The sequence below is a fragment of the Sorex fumeus genome, unplaced genomic scaffold (assembly GCF_029834395.1).
Source record: "Sorex fumeus unplaced genomic scaffold, SorFum_2.1 ptg000051l, whole genome shotgun sequence".
NCBI lineage: Eukaryota > Metazoa > Chordata > Mammalia > Eulipotyphla > Soricidae > Sorex > Sorex fumeus.
Window position 1 is genome coordinate 35,267,688 of NW_026606108.1, and position 13,627 is coordinate 35,281,314.

Below are 13,627 nucleotides of genomic sequence, written 5' to 3' on the forward strand. Positions count from 1 at the left end.
ACCAGGTTGTACAGGAAATTTAGCCCCTTGCAAAATCCTGGCTTTTCCTCATCCAGGACTTTCTGCTAACGCGCCTTTCTATCTCAAGATGCTTTTGGCACATACTGCCAGATTCTTTAGAAACAGCAAGATGAGTGGAGCAGGCTCTTCTTAGCGGATCAGATCTGGAGAAATGTCTGAAGGGTGCTTCTTTCCACTCACCCCCAGCCCACAGAGGCTCCCCAGCCAGTGCCTGATAGACATAGCCCTGAATGGATGCTCCCACAGCACCTTAGACATGTGTATCACCGGGGCCAGAACTGCAGATCTTTCAGCAGGGCTGGGTTTGAATGAAGACACAGCACAGGAGGTGAGATTTTGGGGACCTGGGTGCTGAGACATCCCTCAAACATACACACTCTTGTCCTCATTGAGCAGATAATGAGGTACCAAGAGGCCATGTAGAACAGGCAATCACATGCCCACCAGTAAAGTCACCTGGAAACTCATTATCTGTAGGGCAAGAAACATACTCAGAAATGGCACTTAAAGGACCCGTTCTAACAGGGGGTCTAGCTTTTTGGGGTCCCAGATTTTTCCAAAAGGACCCTTTTTTAAAAAATGGGATCCAACTCATAGAATTTAGTGTCTGTGAATTAAGCAAACACTGAAGAAGCTATTGTGGGTTATTTGTATATTAAAGTCGCAAGAGAGAAATTACCCTGTAAATATATAGAAGCTTTAGGAATCCTGTCTGTCACATGCATCTGGGATGCTTATAGAGCCTTGGCTTCCACAGAATCGTTCCATGACTCTGACTATTATTTGCAAGACCCCTGACCTAGATGCACTAGAGCCCAGAAGGTAAATCTGAGCAGGGACCAAAAGCCTCAGCTGTAGATGGCCAACTTGTCTGTCAAGGATAGTCTATAGAAAGTGGTCCTGCGAAATATATGTTCCCCCTCCCTATCACTCTTCTCCCTAACACACACATGTTCCATGCATACTGCCACTTACCACTCACCCTCACACACACATACACCACACACAACACAACAAACATACAAACCCATACCACACAACTCACCACCACAGACACACATACCATACACACACAAGTCTACACAGCACATACCACACACCACACACATATACATCCCCATACATTTCCCTTAACACACACACACACACACACACACACACACACACACTGTGCCTTTAAGCGCTGAGCCAGCCCAGTCTACCTGCCTGGTTTCTGTGGTGATGGTCTGCTGAAGAAACCGAACAGTGTCTGAGGTGGGAGAGAAATGAGACGCTGAGTCTGTCGGGAGGGTACAGCCATGGGCTGTGGCTAGTTCTTGGCTTCTGGAAAGGGGGGTACAAGTGGCAGCTCTGTGGATACCCCCATCTATGACTGGATTTCCATCTTTCCAAGCTGGGAAGACCTCCCAAGAGACGGCTATGTGGGTATCTCTTCAAACCTGGAAGTTGCCCACCCTGCAGAGCTGAGCCTGTGGGCCTCCCAGATCTGGCTGTGCAGGAGGCCTTGTGCACTTGTGAAGTCAGTCACTGAGTGTGGTCAAGCAGGGACAGAAGCAGTGGTAGGGACTGAACTGGAGAAGGGCATCATTTTAGACCTCATTAGACCCGTTATCAGTCCTAAGGTCAGGAGACCAGGAGAGGTGCTGAGACGCTTTCCTTGGTCTTGAATTTGCTAGTAGTCCTGAGTCCGGAAACAGAAAACTGAGGGCATTTTGAGTAGCTGCAGTGTGGAACTGGTACTTCGAACAAAAGGCCCCTTGGGCTCTTTATTTCAAGAACCCAAAGGGTGCAAATGCTCTTAAATAATGATCAGTTTGATTCATCGTTTTATCCTCAGGGCAGAATAAAAAAATTCTAATTGGAGAAAGAAATACATGTCAGCCTAGAAGAAATGATAGCTGCGCTCTTCACCTCACATGCTCCTGCTCAGGCCCCGCCCCTGCGGGTTGAGTGACAGCGGAGAGCCCGAGAGGCCTGTGAGCAGGGGATCCCCCAGGCCCTCACTCCATCCCTCTGTGCCTCGCATTAGCATGCATGTCCACCAGTGTCTGTGGCCACTGCTGCTGGCCATCACCCTCCCTAGCCAGTTTTTAAGAGTCACCAATGCTTGGTTTCCCCAGTGGAAGTTGGCCCCTTGCTGGGCTCCCAGCGGCTTTGATTCAGAGGTTTGCTGAGGTTCGCAAGACATCCCCCAGGGCCAGGCAGGGATCTCTGGTTCTGAGCACCAGAGGGGAGACCCTGTGGTTTTCTGCTTGGTTTCCCTGTGGTTTTCTCCTTCCATTTTAAGAAAATGGAAGAAGAAAACCTATGAGCCAAATCATCCACACCACATGACAGCTGCAGATGCACAAGAAGCTGTGATCTCTGTGGCCTAATGACCACTTTGAGGTCTCGGTGAACAATTCGGCATGATGTCACAGACTTATTTTTCATTATTAGGATCATTTTCAAGCTCTTCCTGGGTTGGTTGAACAACAGATGAATCGAGCAGCATCTAATCCAGCAAGCAGATAGGGAGCTCCTATCTCGAATTCTGTCGCCTTGAAGGCATGGTGGTTAGGACTCCAGTCCATGTAAGGGGACTGTTGATCGGCTCATTTCAAGTATGAGACATCATTTCCCCAGCAGGGTGTGCAAACATGGGATGTACAATTGGCAAAGCTCACCAACGGTGCACTCAGGAGTGGTGTCTTTTGTTGGACCCAAATTAGACCTTAACTGAAAGTGATTGATCTTCATAGGAAGGGGGTAGATTTCAGAAAGAGAAGGAAATCCTGCCAAGAATCCATTATCTCGATGCAGGAAACATCACACAAGCAATGAGGAAGGTTCTCCTAGTCCAAAGCAGGAATGTATGCTCTTAAAAAATGTCAGTGTCATAGAAAACAAAGAAAGATTGTAGACATGCCCTGCCTCAAGAGTCCTAGCAACGAGATGTAATACCGGATCTTGGACTGGATCCTGGACTGAGGTGAGGGGAGTGGCGGGTGAGAGACTATAAAGGTCACTCTGATCTCCCAAGACAATTCGAGTATAAATAATACATTGGGTTAAAGTTTTGTCAGTGTAGATTAGGAGCTGATAACTGTGCTATGGATTATATAGCCTTTCATTTTAAGAAAAGCAAACTGAAGTGTTTAGGGATGAAGAAAGGGACATCTTATATAAAATTGACCCTCTGCGGCTGGAGAGAGAGTACAGCAGGTAAGTTGTTTGCTTTTGTATGTGACTGACCCAGGTTCGAAACCTACTGAGCATTGCTAGGAGTGATCCCTGGGTGCACAGCCAGAAGTAAGCCTTGGGTAACACCTGGTGTGGTCCAAACCACCCTCCCCCCAAAAAAGAAATTGAGCCCAAATTGGTTCAGAAAGTAAAATTATGTGGGAATCTGTAAAAAGGAAAATGCATATTTGTGTAAAAAAAATTTCTCATTGCTACCTTGGGAGGAAAAATAAAGAATAGGTTTAGTTGTGGTTTTGTGGGCAAGGCCAGGTCAAGGTTTAGCAAATGTTTGACCAGTATCAGCTCCTCCAAACGAGGAAGATGTTATCAGACACACTCCTTCTATCAGTCACTCCTGGAAGCCACATCATTCCCACAGCTGATTCATTGCAAACCTTAAGTGGAGGTTAGGTCAGTGTTATGGGGAAAGGACTGTTGAACATTACTGAGGCAGAGTCAGAGCTATCGAATAGTGGCATCTGCCCAGTTTCATGGCATCACGCCTTTGAGTGAGCTCAGAGGGGTCAAAGGGAAGAGATTGCCCATAAGATTCACCACAGTGGAGTTTTTGCAACTGAAAAATAAAAAAATATATATTGGTGGGGGCCAGAGTGATAGTATAGCAGGTAGTGCTTGCCTTACGTGGCCAACTCAGGTTTAGTTCCTGGCGTCCCATATGGTCCCCTGAGCACCACCAGGAGTAATTCCTGAGTGCAGAGCCAGGAATAACCCATGAGCATTGCTGGGTATGACCCAAAAAGCCAAAAAAAAAAAAGGCAATGAGGAGGGTGGAAGGAGATGCAGAGGGCTCTGTGGTGTAAACTCATCCAGAGACGGCTCCTGCCAGCCCCATGCCCTGTTGTTCCAGGTGATGGAGGCTCTACCACAGTCAAAATGCTGTGCTAGACAGAAACAGATGCTTATCGAGCAATAAAAGCTCAATCGCTTGTGCTTCCAGCCCAGAAAGATGTGAATGGATTTCTCTGTTGTTTCCGCCCTGGAAAGAAATGGAGACAACAGGAATTTTGGTGGCAAGACCAGTTAGAGACCAGCTTTCCCGAACATTTCCCATTTCCCCCAAATAAGCAGCCTCTTGGCAGGATGCTCCCCTTTAATCAGTAACTCTTAAAAGCCACTTCAGAGCCTGAATTGATTGCTGGAAACCTTGACTTCGAGGTCATATCACTGTGTCAGGGGCGTAAGTATGGCCCAGACTGTCAGTGCATTTAGCCAATGGCTGTTTCATCTCACAGAGAATCTGGGAGAAGGCCTTGTCCAGTACCCTCTCGACAGGCTTTCAGAAACCCCCTGTGTCTGATCTTGCTCTGAACTCAGATGACCTTTGCCTCCAAAGTGGTTCCCGTCCCTGCCCATCTCTCTAACCTGGCATTCGTCCACCTTCTTATACCTGCGGGCCAGCACCTGCCCTGCCCACTGGACTAGGGACCCGCAGTTAGAACCATGGTGGTGGCTCTTGTTCTCTTCACCTGCCGACCTGCCCCAGCCTGTGGGGCCAGGTGATCACTGTTCTAGGATCTCAGCAGAAGTGAATGAGATTCCCCTGGGTGTGGTGCTGCCCTGGCTGAGAGGCCTACGGTGGGTGGCAGGGACTGCTCTGCCCCCAGGCAGGCTGAGTTGACTTAAGCCATGTCCCAAGCAAACAGAACGTTTCCGCTTGACCTCACCTACTTCTGGGATGAGCAAGAATTCAGGCTGCACTTTACTCCCCCAGCTCTAGTTTGGACTCTGGAGTCATGATGCAGGAGTGAATTCTAACCTTTCACTCGATGAAGATGGGACTGCCTGGGGGGGTGGGGTGGGGGGACACGGGAGGGCAGTGCTGGGTGGAAAGTGGCCTGCCTTTTGGCCAGCACCTGAGAGACCCAAGGGAGATGCCTCCAATGAGCAGTTAGGCCAGGCTGGCCAAGCGGGAGTGTGGTAGCAGGCAGCTGTGTTCCGCTCCTTCCTGGCCACATCACGTTCATTTTCCAGGAGGAAACATGCTGTCTGTCTCTTCCCTGGAGTCCCACCCAGAGTCAAAGTTGCACTAAAGGGTTTGTAGAAGTGGGAGGCGACAGCTGGGTGTGGGGAGAATCAGGTTGGAGGGTTCAAAGGGAGAGAGCAAAGTCACAACTTGCTGTCCACACCTCGTCCTTAGAAGAAGAGGCAGATGCAGCAATCCAGGATGTGCTGGGAGAATGCAGGGTCAGACTAGGAGACAACTGTCCGGGGTTCCCGGTCTCCACATGCCCAGGGATCTCCCACAGCCTGACCCGTTCCACAGTGAGTCAGTGAGAATAAGCCCAGCCTTCCAGCTAGTGATCCTGTCCCTGATGTGTCCTGGACACGGCAGGCTCAGCAATAATAGGTGATAACTTATTCCACCTGTGTTCCTTCCACCACGCTGAACATGTGCTTACCTTGGTCACATGCACAAAGTTCTCTCTCTCTCTCTCTCTCATTTAATTTTTAGTTGGTTTTGGGGCCATATCCAGCAGTGTTCAGGGCTTACTTCTGGCTCTGTGCTCAAGGATCACTTCTGGCAGTGCTCATGGACCATATGTGGTTCCAGGGATCAAACGTGAATCAGCCACACTCAAGTAACAGCCGTACTTGTACTTGCTGTGCTACCACTCTGCTCTCTCTCTCTCTCTCTCTCTCTCTCTCTCTCTCTCTCTCTCCTTTGAAAAATGTTTTTCCAGGGATATAGACTAGCTCATGCCTTGCATGTATAAGACCTGGGGCTGGATCCCCAGCACCAATACACATGAATGTTTCCAGCTTCATTGAGAGATCATTGACTTTTGACATCTTTAAGGCAGGCAACATGCTGAGCCAATTATGTGTAGCACTGTAGCACTGTAGCACTGTCCTCCGTTGTTTATCGATTTGCTCGAGCAGGCCCAGTAACGTCTCTGTTTTTGAGACTTTTTGTTACTGTGTTTGGCATATGAATACGTCACGGGTAGCTTGCCAGGCTTTGCCATGTGGGCAAGATACTCTCGGTAGCTTGCCAGGCTCTCCGAGAGGGGTGGAGGAATCGAACCTGGCTCTGCTGGGCTGGCTGCGTGCAAGGCAAACGCCCTACCGCTGTGCTATCGCTCCAGGGGTATAGCTCAGTGGTAGAGCACGTGCTTAGCATGCATGAGGCCCTGGGTTTGATCCCCAGTACCTCAGTTATGTGTAGATCATGAAATAATGTTAGATAGCACCTCCATGACCTTCTCGGCATGTGTAAGATCTTTTAGGAGCTATTTGACAACTTTCAAGTATCTGATACAGTGGTGGCTTATCTTTTGAAAGATAAGGAAGCAAAGGCTGAAAAGGTGGCCCTAAGAGTGGGGGTAGGGGTGGGAGCCTGAGCAGTAGTACAGAAGGTAGGGCACTTGCCTTGCATGTGACCAACCAAATTCAAACCTGAATACCATATGGTCCCTGAGCATTGCCAGGAGTGATTCCTGAGTGCAGAGCCGGGAGTAACCCCTGAGCATGCAGGGTGTGCACCGAAAAAAAAAAAAAAGAAAGAAGGTGAAAGGGGCTTGCAGATGGCGGGACTGGGACCCGTAGCAGTCTAGTCTACTCTTACCATACTCTGCCAAGTACACTCCCCACCCCCCCCCCACCCCATGCGCGCGCGTGCACGCACGCACACACGACACACACATGCACACACACACGCACATACACACAGACACACACACACAGAGTGGATTTTTCAGTCTCTGCTTCAAGGAAGAGCTGGCAATCAGTCTGTCTTCTTAGTAAGACAGTGATGGTGGAGCAAGATGTCTGGATTATTAGGCAGCTGGTATCTCATCTCCTGGCCAGAACTGTCTCTGACCTGGCTCAGCTTGCTGCCAGGAACTCCCTGTGGGGATTTCAGAATCACAGTCTGAGCTGCCAAGGTTAGGTCTAGTGAAAAATGCATGGCCACGTGACTGGGAACTCCCGACCGGTGGCCCCAGGGCTGGAGAACGGCAGTGCCTTGCCTCAGAGGCTTGTTTTCTCCTCCCCTTTCTTTGCAGCCCGCCCAGGTTCGCCGGCCAGGAAGGCAGCCCTCGGGGAGCGGGCAGCCTACCAGGGGCCTGTGCACTGCCTCACTACCATCGTGCGCACCGAGGGCCTCACCGGGCTGTACCGGGGCCTTAGCGCCATGCTTCTGCGGGACATCCCTGGCTACTGCCTCTACTTCATCCCCTATGTGTTCATCAACGAGTGGCTGACACCGGAGGGCGGCACGGGCCCCAGCCCCTACTCCGTGTGGCTGGCTGGCGGCGTGGCAGGTAAGGGGGACCGTGTTGTCTGCTCTCTATGCAGGCCACTGCAGCTGGGAAGCCTGCCGGGCCCTTCCCAGCCCCCCAAGGACCAATCTTTGCTATTTGTTAGGCAGAGAAAAAGAAATGCTAGAACCTGAGTTGCTTATTCATTGCAGGCCCTGTCCCCTTCCCTCTGCATCTGGGGGGAAGACAAATCTCTATTGGGGTGGACTCCATCACCTTCTGCCCAGGTTCTGTGGAGCATCTTCTCTGGGTCAGGTATTCCTGGGCATGGCGAAAGGAGCCCACCGCCATGCTTGCCCTTCTGAATTCGGCTTGCCACCACGCTCTCTCTTGAGGAGACCGTGTCAGCTTACTCACTGCATTGGGCCTCAGTCTCCTCATTTTCCAGATGGAAAAGCCTAGGTTTAGGGATAATAGTCACTACGGCAGGGTCAGAGCTGGGAGGGACTTGCAGGGACTCCACAGACAAAGGCACAGGTGGAAATTCTGATGCCTTCCAAGGGTGTCTGTGCCCTCTAACCTCCTGCCTGATTCCCACACTGCAGCTCCATTTCTCTTAGGGTAGAAGTTAATTCCCTGAAGATGTTTCCAATACTCACAGTCCACCCCACTGTGTATTCCTGTCCCTGCTCCACTGGAGCCACAGGACTATCTGCAGCAGCAGCATGTTCGGACAGCACCCCGGGGCCTTTGCACTTGCTTTTCCTGCTGCCTAGGCCTAGCCATGGGGCAGCCTCAGAGGAATTTGCCAAATGGAGACATGAGCTGTTTGGGTGGAGGGAAGGGTGATTGGAGAACATGCACACACACCCCTCCTGAAGGAATTGGCTGAGCCAGATGAGGAAGAGAGAAATGCAGCCAAAGGCAGAGGAAGGGGGAGAGGGTGATGACTCCACAGTGTGTCTGCTGCAGATGGGAAGGACGTCCTGGGGAGAAAAAAGTTGTCACCCCCTACCCCAACCCCAGCACTGTCATCAGAATTAGCCCTACTCTGAAACTTGGCAAATGCATATCGTGGCTTAGTCCCAAACGGAAAGTTCCCCCCGTGGCCCCGTCTGTGTATGTCCTGGCCCAGGCACTGCACCTAGTAAGTGCTCACCTCAGGGCCCCGTTGACCCTCCTTCCTGGTAGGAGCAGGTCTGAGTAGTGACCCCCACCCCACCCCAGAGCAGCACCCTGCCCCCTCAGGGGACACTGCAGACAGTCCTAGCAGGAAGCTCCCAGGGGGCCATGGGCAGGGGGCATCTGGGGCTGGACACGGGCATGGGCAAAGGGTCCAGTACAGGTGAAGCCTCTTTGGGAAGCCTTGGGCTCCAGTTACAAAATCTCACTAACCCGCTGCTTTCCACTTGGGCATCCGCTTGTTCTTCTCTCCCCACTCAAGAATGTCCCACTTTCTGTGTTTGTATGGTTACCTGGTGCTAGAGACCTCAGAACACAAAAGTGTTCAATCAGGGGCCCTGAGTTATCCTGTGATGATGACCCAGGCAGTGGTGTGGCCCCAAGATCCTGAAAAGACAAGTGGGTTTTAAAGATAGAGCTGCCTGCTGTCCTCTGCCCTGTCCTGTCCTGCTGCCTTGTCAGCAGGTGTGTGCCAGAGAAAGGCTACCTCAAAGAGCCCTGGCCTCAGCATCCGGCCCCGCCCTGGCCTCTGCAGCTGCCCCACAAAGGCTGCCAGGCTGCCCTGGTGGGGCCTGTTCCTGTTTCTTCCACATACGCTGCTACTCAGCTTCCCCTTCTGTAGCCCTGGCCATGGGGATGATCTGTGCTGACTCTTCCTGTGAATCTGCTTATTGGTCCTCATGGCAACCCCACCCAGAGAGGCACTGCTGCCCCTTTAGCAAATGAAAGACATAAGGCTCAGTGAAGGCAGCAGAGTGCAGAGTCTCAGAGTGATGGGCAGGACCAGCCTGCTGGGCTGATCCACCCCCTTCTGCAGCAGCCTCTTGAGTCTCTGAATGGTGGTCCTCTACACCCCAGCACTCTGAATGGAAGGAGTTTACACCCCAGCACTCTGAATGGTGGGTGTCTATACCAGCACTCTGAATGACAAGAGTCTACACTAGCACTCTGAATGGTGGACATTTGCACCGCACTCTGAATGGTGGGAGTCTACACCCCACCCACCACACTGTCTCCTGTCCACCTCTCTCTTTGCAGGAGCAATTTCTTGGGGGACAGCTACTCCTATGGATGTCGTGAAAAGTCGACTCCAAGCTGACGGGGTTTACGTGACCAAATACAAAGGCGTCCTGGATTGTATCTCCCAGAGTTATGGGAAGGAAGGCCTGAAAGTAAGCATCTGGTGACCCTGGGGTCAGGGTCAGCCCAAGGATATTCGGGAAACTGAGGCTGGTGATGATCATTCCACCCCCCTGTGAGTGGCCCTGCTCTTAACTAATCCTTGGCCCAGGCTGAACGAAGCAGGTATCAAAGCCCCCACTGCCCTGCCCCTCACCCTCCAACCCCCACACACCCCAGGTCCAGAGAGCCCCAGTAAGCTGCCCGACTCATGCAGCTGGAACAGGGCAGAGTTAGATCCTGGGACCACATCTGCCTGACTGTCAGCCTGTCTCTCTGTCTGCCTATCTATAACCAGTGCTGAGGCTCAGGATTCCTGCCACTCAACACAACACCTCATTCACCTCCTCCAACACGTGGGCTCCCTAGGTGCCTTCCCATCCCTCAGGAGCTCACATCCCAGAGACCCCTTTATTTGTTTCATTTTCTGCCCAGCTATTAGGGCAGCTGACCCCAACTCTCTTTCTTTCTTTCCTCCTCCCTGAAGCTGAAGGACTAACCCAAACACAGGCCCTTCCCCGAACTTAAGACCATCCCTGAGCAGGGCCCAGCCAGACTGGGAGTGGGCACTCAACAGAGGCCCCACTTGGGAGGTGCCACCCAGCCTGCGGCTAACACTGCCTCCTGCCAAAGGTATTTTTCAGAGGTGCCACGGTCAACATGGTCCGGGGCTTCCCCATGAGTGCCGCCATGTTCCTGGGCTACGAGCTCTCGCTGAAGGCCTTCCGCGGGAACCAGGGGGTGCCCAGCCCCTAGCGCCAGGTCAGTGCTTGTCCCCCACTGCCCCCTCACTGTGGCTGGAAACTCTGTCACTATGTCGTGGTGGTCTTCTCCTTGGTACCTGTCTAGTGCACGAAGCTTCATTGAGGGCCCCTCTCCTCCTCGTCATTGTCACAGACCTCCTGGCCCCACCCATGAGCCGAAATCACCAGTTTTGAGTGAAGACGCCTGCTGAGGCTCTCCTGCAGTGGCCTCCGACAGCCCCGCACAGAGAATCACACCTGGCGTCACTGCACAAACTCATAGATCCAGGGGTGCGGACTCAAAGCAGCGGGCCACCTCCTGTCGCATAGACACCCGTGACCCCACCTCCCTGCTGACCTCGAAGCCTGGGTTAGCATCACCGATGGGCCACCAGCGCCCCTCCATCCCACCCCCTGCCTCCTGCCCCCACTCCTCCTCACTGAACTCCTGTCATTGCCGCACAATCACTGTGGCCCCAGGCATCTAAAGTCAGACACTCAGCAAGTGACCCCATCCATACTCAAGGGCTCCCAGTGCTCCCGACTGCCCTCTGAAATGTCATGTAGTCGCATCCTCACCACCGTCCAAAGCATTCTGTCTCCTCTCACCTTCAGGCCTTTACACAGGCTGTGCCCACCCAGACACCTTTGTCTCACTCTGAGCTGGGCTTCAACGGTCCCCCTGTGTCATGCGGGTTTTATCAAGAAGTCTCCTCTTCAGGGAAGCCTGCCCCGAGGCCCCTGCTAGATAGCTGTGTCTGCTCACCACCCATCCCCTGCCAATTTCTGCATCCTAACTGTCCACTCAGCAGGAAAGTTCCAGGAGAGTGCCAGTGAGTTGTTCTCGTTGCAGCTACTACCTCGCTCAGAGCACCAGCAGTCATCACAAAACATCTGCAAGAGGCCAGGGATTTGGATCATTTACCTGGCATGTATGAGGCCCTGGGCTCAGTCCCCAGCACTACACACACACACACACACACACACACACACACACACACACACACACAATCCTCTCTGTTCTTCCCTTATTTCTCCTTCTCTGATCCCCAGCTGGTTGTTTATGGAGCTCAGAAAACATAATAGGGTGAGTTGCAGAATTTTCTAGTGAATCAGGAGACAGTTTTGCTCTGGTTGCTGAAGGTCACGCTGACTCTCAGCCACCTCCCCTGGGGAAGCTGAGCCCCACCAGGACAGGGGGACTGGAAGAGCTTGGGACTCCAACCCTGGGGAAGGCACCACAGACCTCTCTGCTGAGGAGGACCAGGACAAGTGCTGGAAATTGGCTTTAAAGCAAATGCTTGTAGTTTTTTTATAGCCACAGTCACAAATCTCCTGGCTTTCTGCTTTGCATAATTAAGCACTGAAGATTTGGCTGAAGATTTTCTGTATTTGAAGAGAAATTGTCTCGTTCTTTAAGTTGCAATTAGAGTCCAGCCGCTTCCCAACTTTTAAAAGATGAAAGTGGAGGGTTTTTTTAATCGTTTATATTTGGGGTCTTGGAGCTACACCCGGTGGTGCTCAGGGACTACTCCTGACTCTGGGATCACTCAGGGATCACTTCTGGTGGTGCTCAGGGGACCATGTACTGCTGGGGCTCAAACCAGGGCTAGCGACATGCAAGGCAAACACCATAACCCCTGTACTATTTCTCCCTGTACTATCCCTTCCCCAAAAGGGATTTTTAAAAAAGATCCTACAGTAAAATCAATGTATATTTCTATTTAAAAAAAAGCCAGAAAGTAAAAATAAAAAGAAACAAATTAATACAGATGTAATCTCAAGACCTTGCAATGCAAGTTCCATGTATTTTTTATATGTAACCTCAAATGGGATCCATCTTCCTTTAGGTGGCGGCCTTTAACTCTTCCTCTTAGTAGTCTTTCTATACATAGTGGTTCAGGGGCATTTTTCATGTCATGAAATCTGAAATCTTCAGCTATCAGGTGCTTTCAATGCCAAATCCTGGCCATTCACAGAGACGCTAGACACTTGCCTGGGCTGCAGCTCCAACCACAGTGACCACCTGGTAACTGATGACATTGGCCCAATGGGAGAAGTCTCTAGAAGGCCAAATCATGACCATCCAGGATGTGGCCCCTCTTAGACAGTCCCCACCGGAAGCTTTTGTTCCTGGAAGTATTCAGTGTCTCCGAATCAGACACCTGCTTGCCATCCTCTGCCAGAGAGGGCAGCTGCTTAGCAGCTTTTCCAGAAGCTCATCTAGAACCAGCCTCACCTCCTGCGTGAACCCAAGAACACCAAGGCTCTTTAACACATCCTGGAGCTGCATTTGTCCAGTGGCTCTGAGTACTGGGGCAGGCCAAGCTATGGGCAGCGGTGACAGCCACTCTGAGGATGTGGAGAGTGCCACCTGGTCTAGATCAAGGATGGGGACAGAGATGCATTTGAAAAAAGGGGTCCTACAGTTCCAAAGAAACAGTCAGATGAGGAGGATCCCAGGAGCCCCTGGGTCCAGGAGATGCCCAGAACTGCTGCCAACATGCATCTCTGCTCCAACCAGCTCCAGCATCCCCCCGGGAACCAGTCCCGTGCTCACCCTTGGCCCATCAAGGCCCTGGAGGAAAAGCATCTTATTAATCACCTCCAGCTCATCACTCATGTGAGTGACAGAGGGCCTTGAGGTCATGGAGGCGGTTGTGTGATGAGTTCTTCATTTCATCCGTTCACAGGAAGGAAGCAGAAGCAGACAAGACGAGAGAATTGGAACTGTGATAGTAGGGGTAGGGACCCCACCTCAGGCCAGCAGCACCCCAACTCGTCCCCAGCATCCCATCCCTGGAGATCTGCTGGCTTGCCTCCTGGCTATGACTCTCCATACACCAGCCTCCTAGGTCTACTTTCAAGCTCAGGAAAATTCATCAAGGAAAGAAGACAAGTCATTCCTATAGCATTTGGGGGAGGTGAGCACTTTACAGAGAACCTTGCCAAGGCATAGCCACTGCCCTCTCTGCCCCATACTGATGCCTTTCCAACAGATGCATCTGCCCGGGGGTGCAGCAGAACTCCTTCTCCCCTTCCGGCTATCAGGTGGGTGGT

At 51.8% G+C, this 13,627-nt stretch overlaps 1 protein-coding gene and 1 non-coding gene across 2 annotated transcripts in view; both read left to right on the forward strand.

The window, feature by feature from the left end:
• Positions 1–13,295, forward strand: part of SLC25A48 (solute carrier family 25 member 48) — a 32,961-nt gene extending 19,666 nt beyond the window's left edge. Inside the window, exons 5-8 of the mRNA XM_056124770.1 lie at positions 7,269–7,526; positions 9,684–9,817; positions 10,458–10,586; positions 13,261–13,295. Coding sequence (XP_055980745.1) covers positions 7,269–7,526; positions 9,684–9,817; positions 10,458–10,580 — 515 coding nt within the window. The 3' untranslated portion in view covers positions 10,581–10,586; positions 13,261–13,295. The remainder of the gene's footprint in view (positions 1–7,268; positions 7,527–9,683; positions 9,818–10,457; positions 10,587–13,260) is intronic.
• TRNAA-AGC (transfer RNA alanine (anticodon AGC)) lies at positions 6,349–6,420 on the forward strand. Its single transcript has one exon. It is a non-coding gene; the product is annotated as a tRNA-Ala (tRNA).
• Positions 13,296–13,627: the final 332 nt, after the last annotated feature.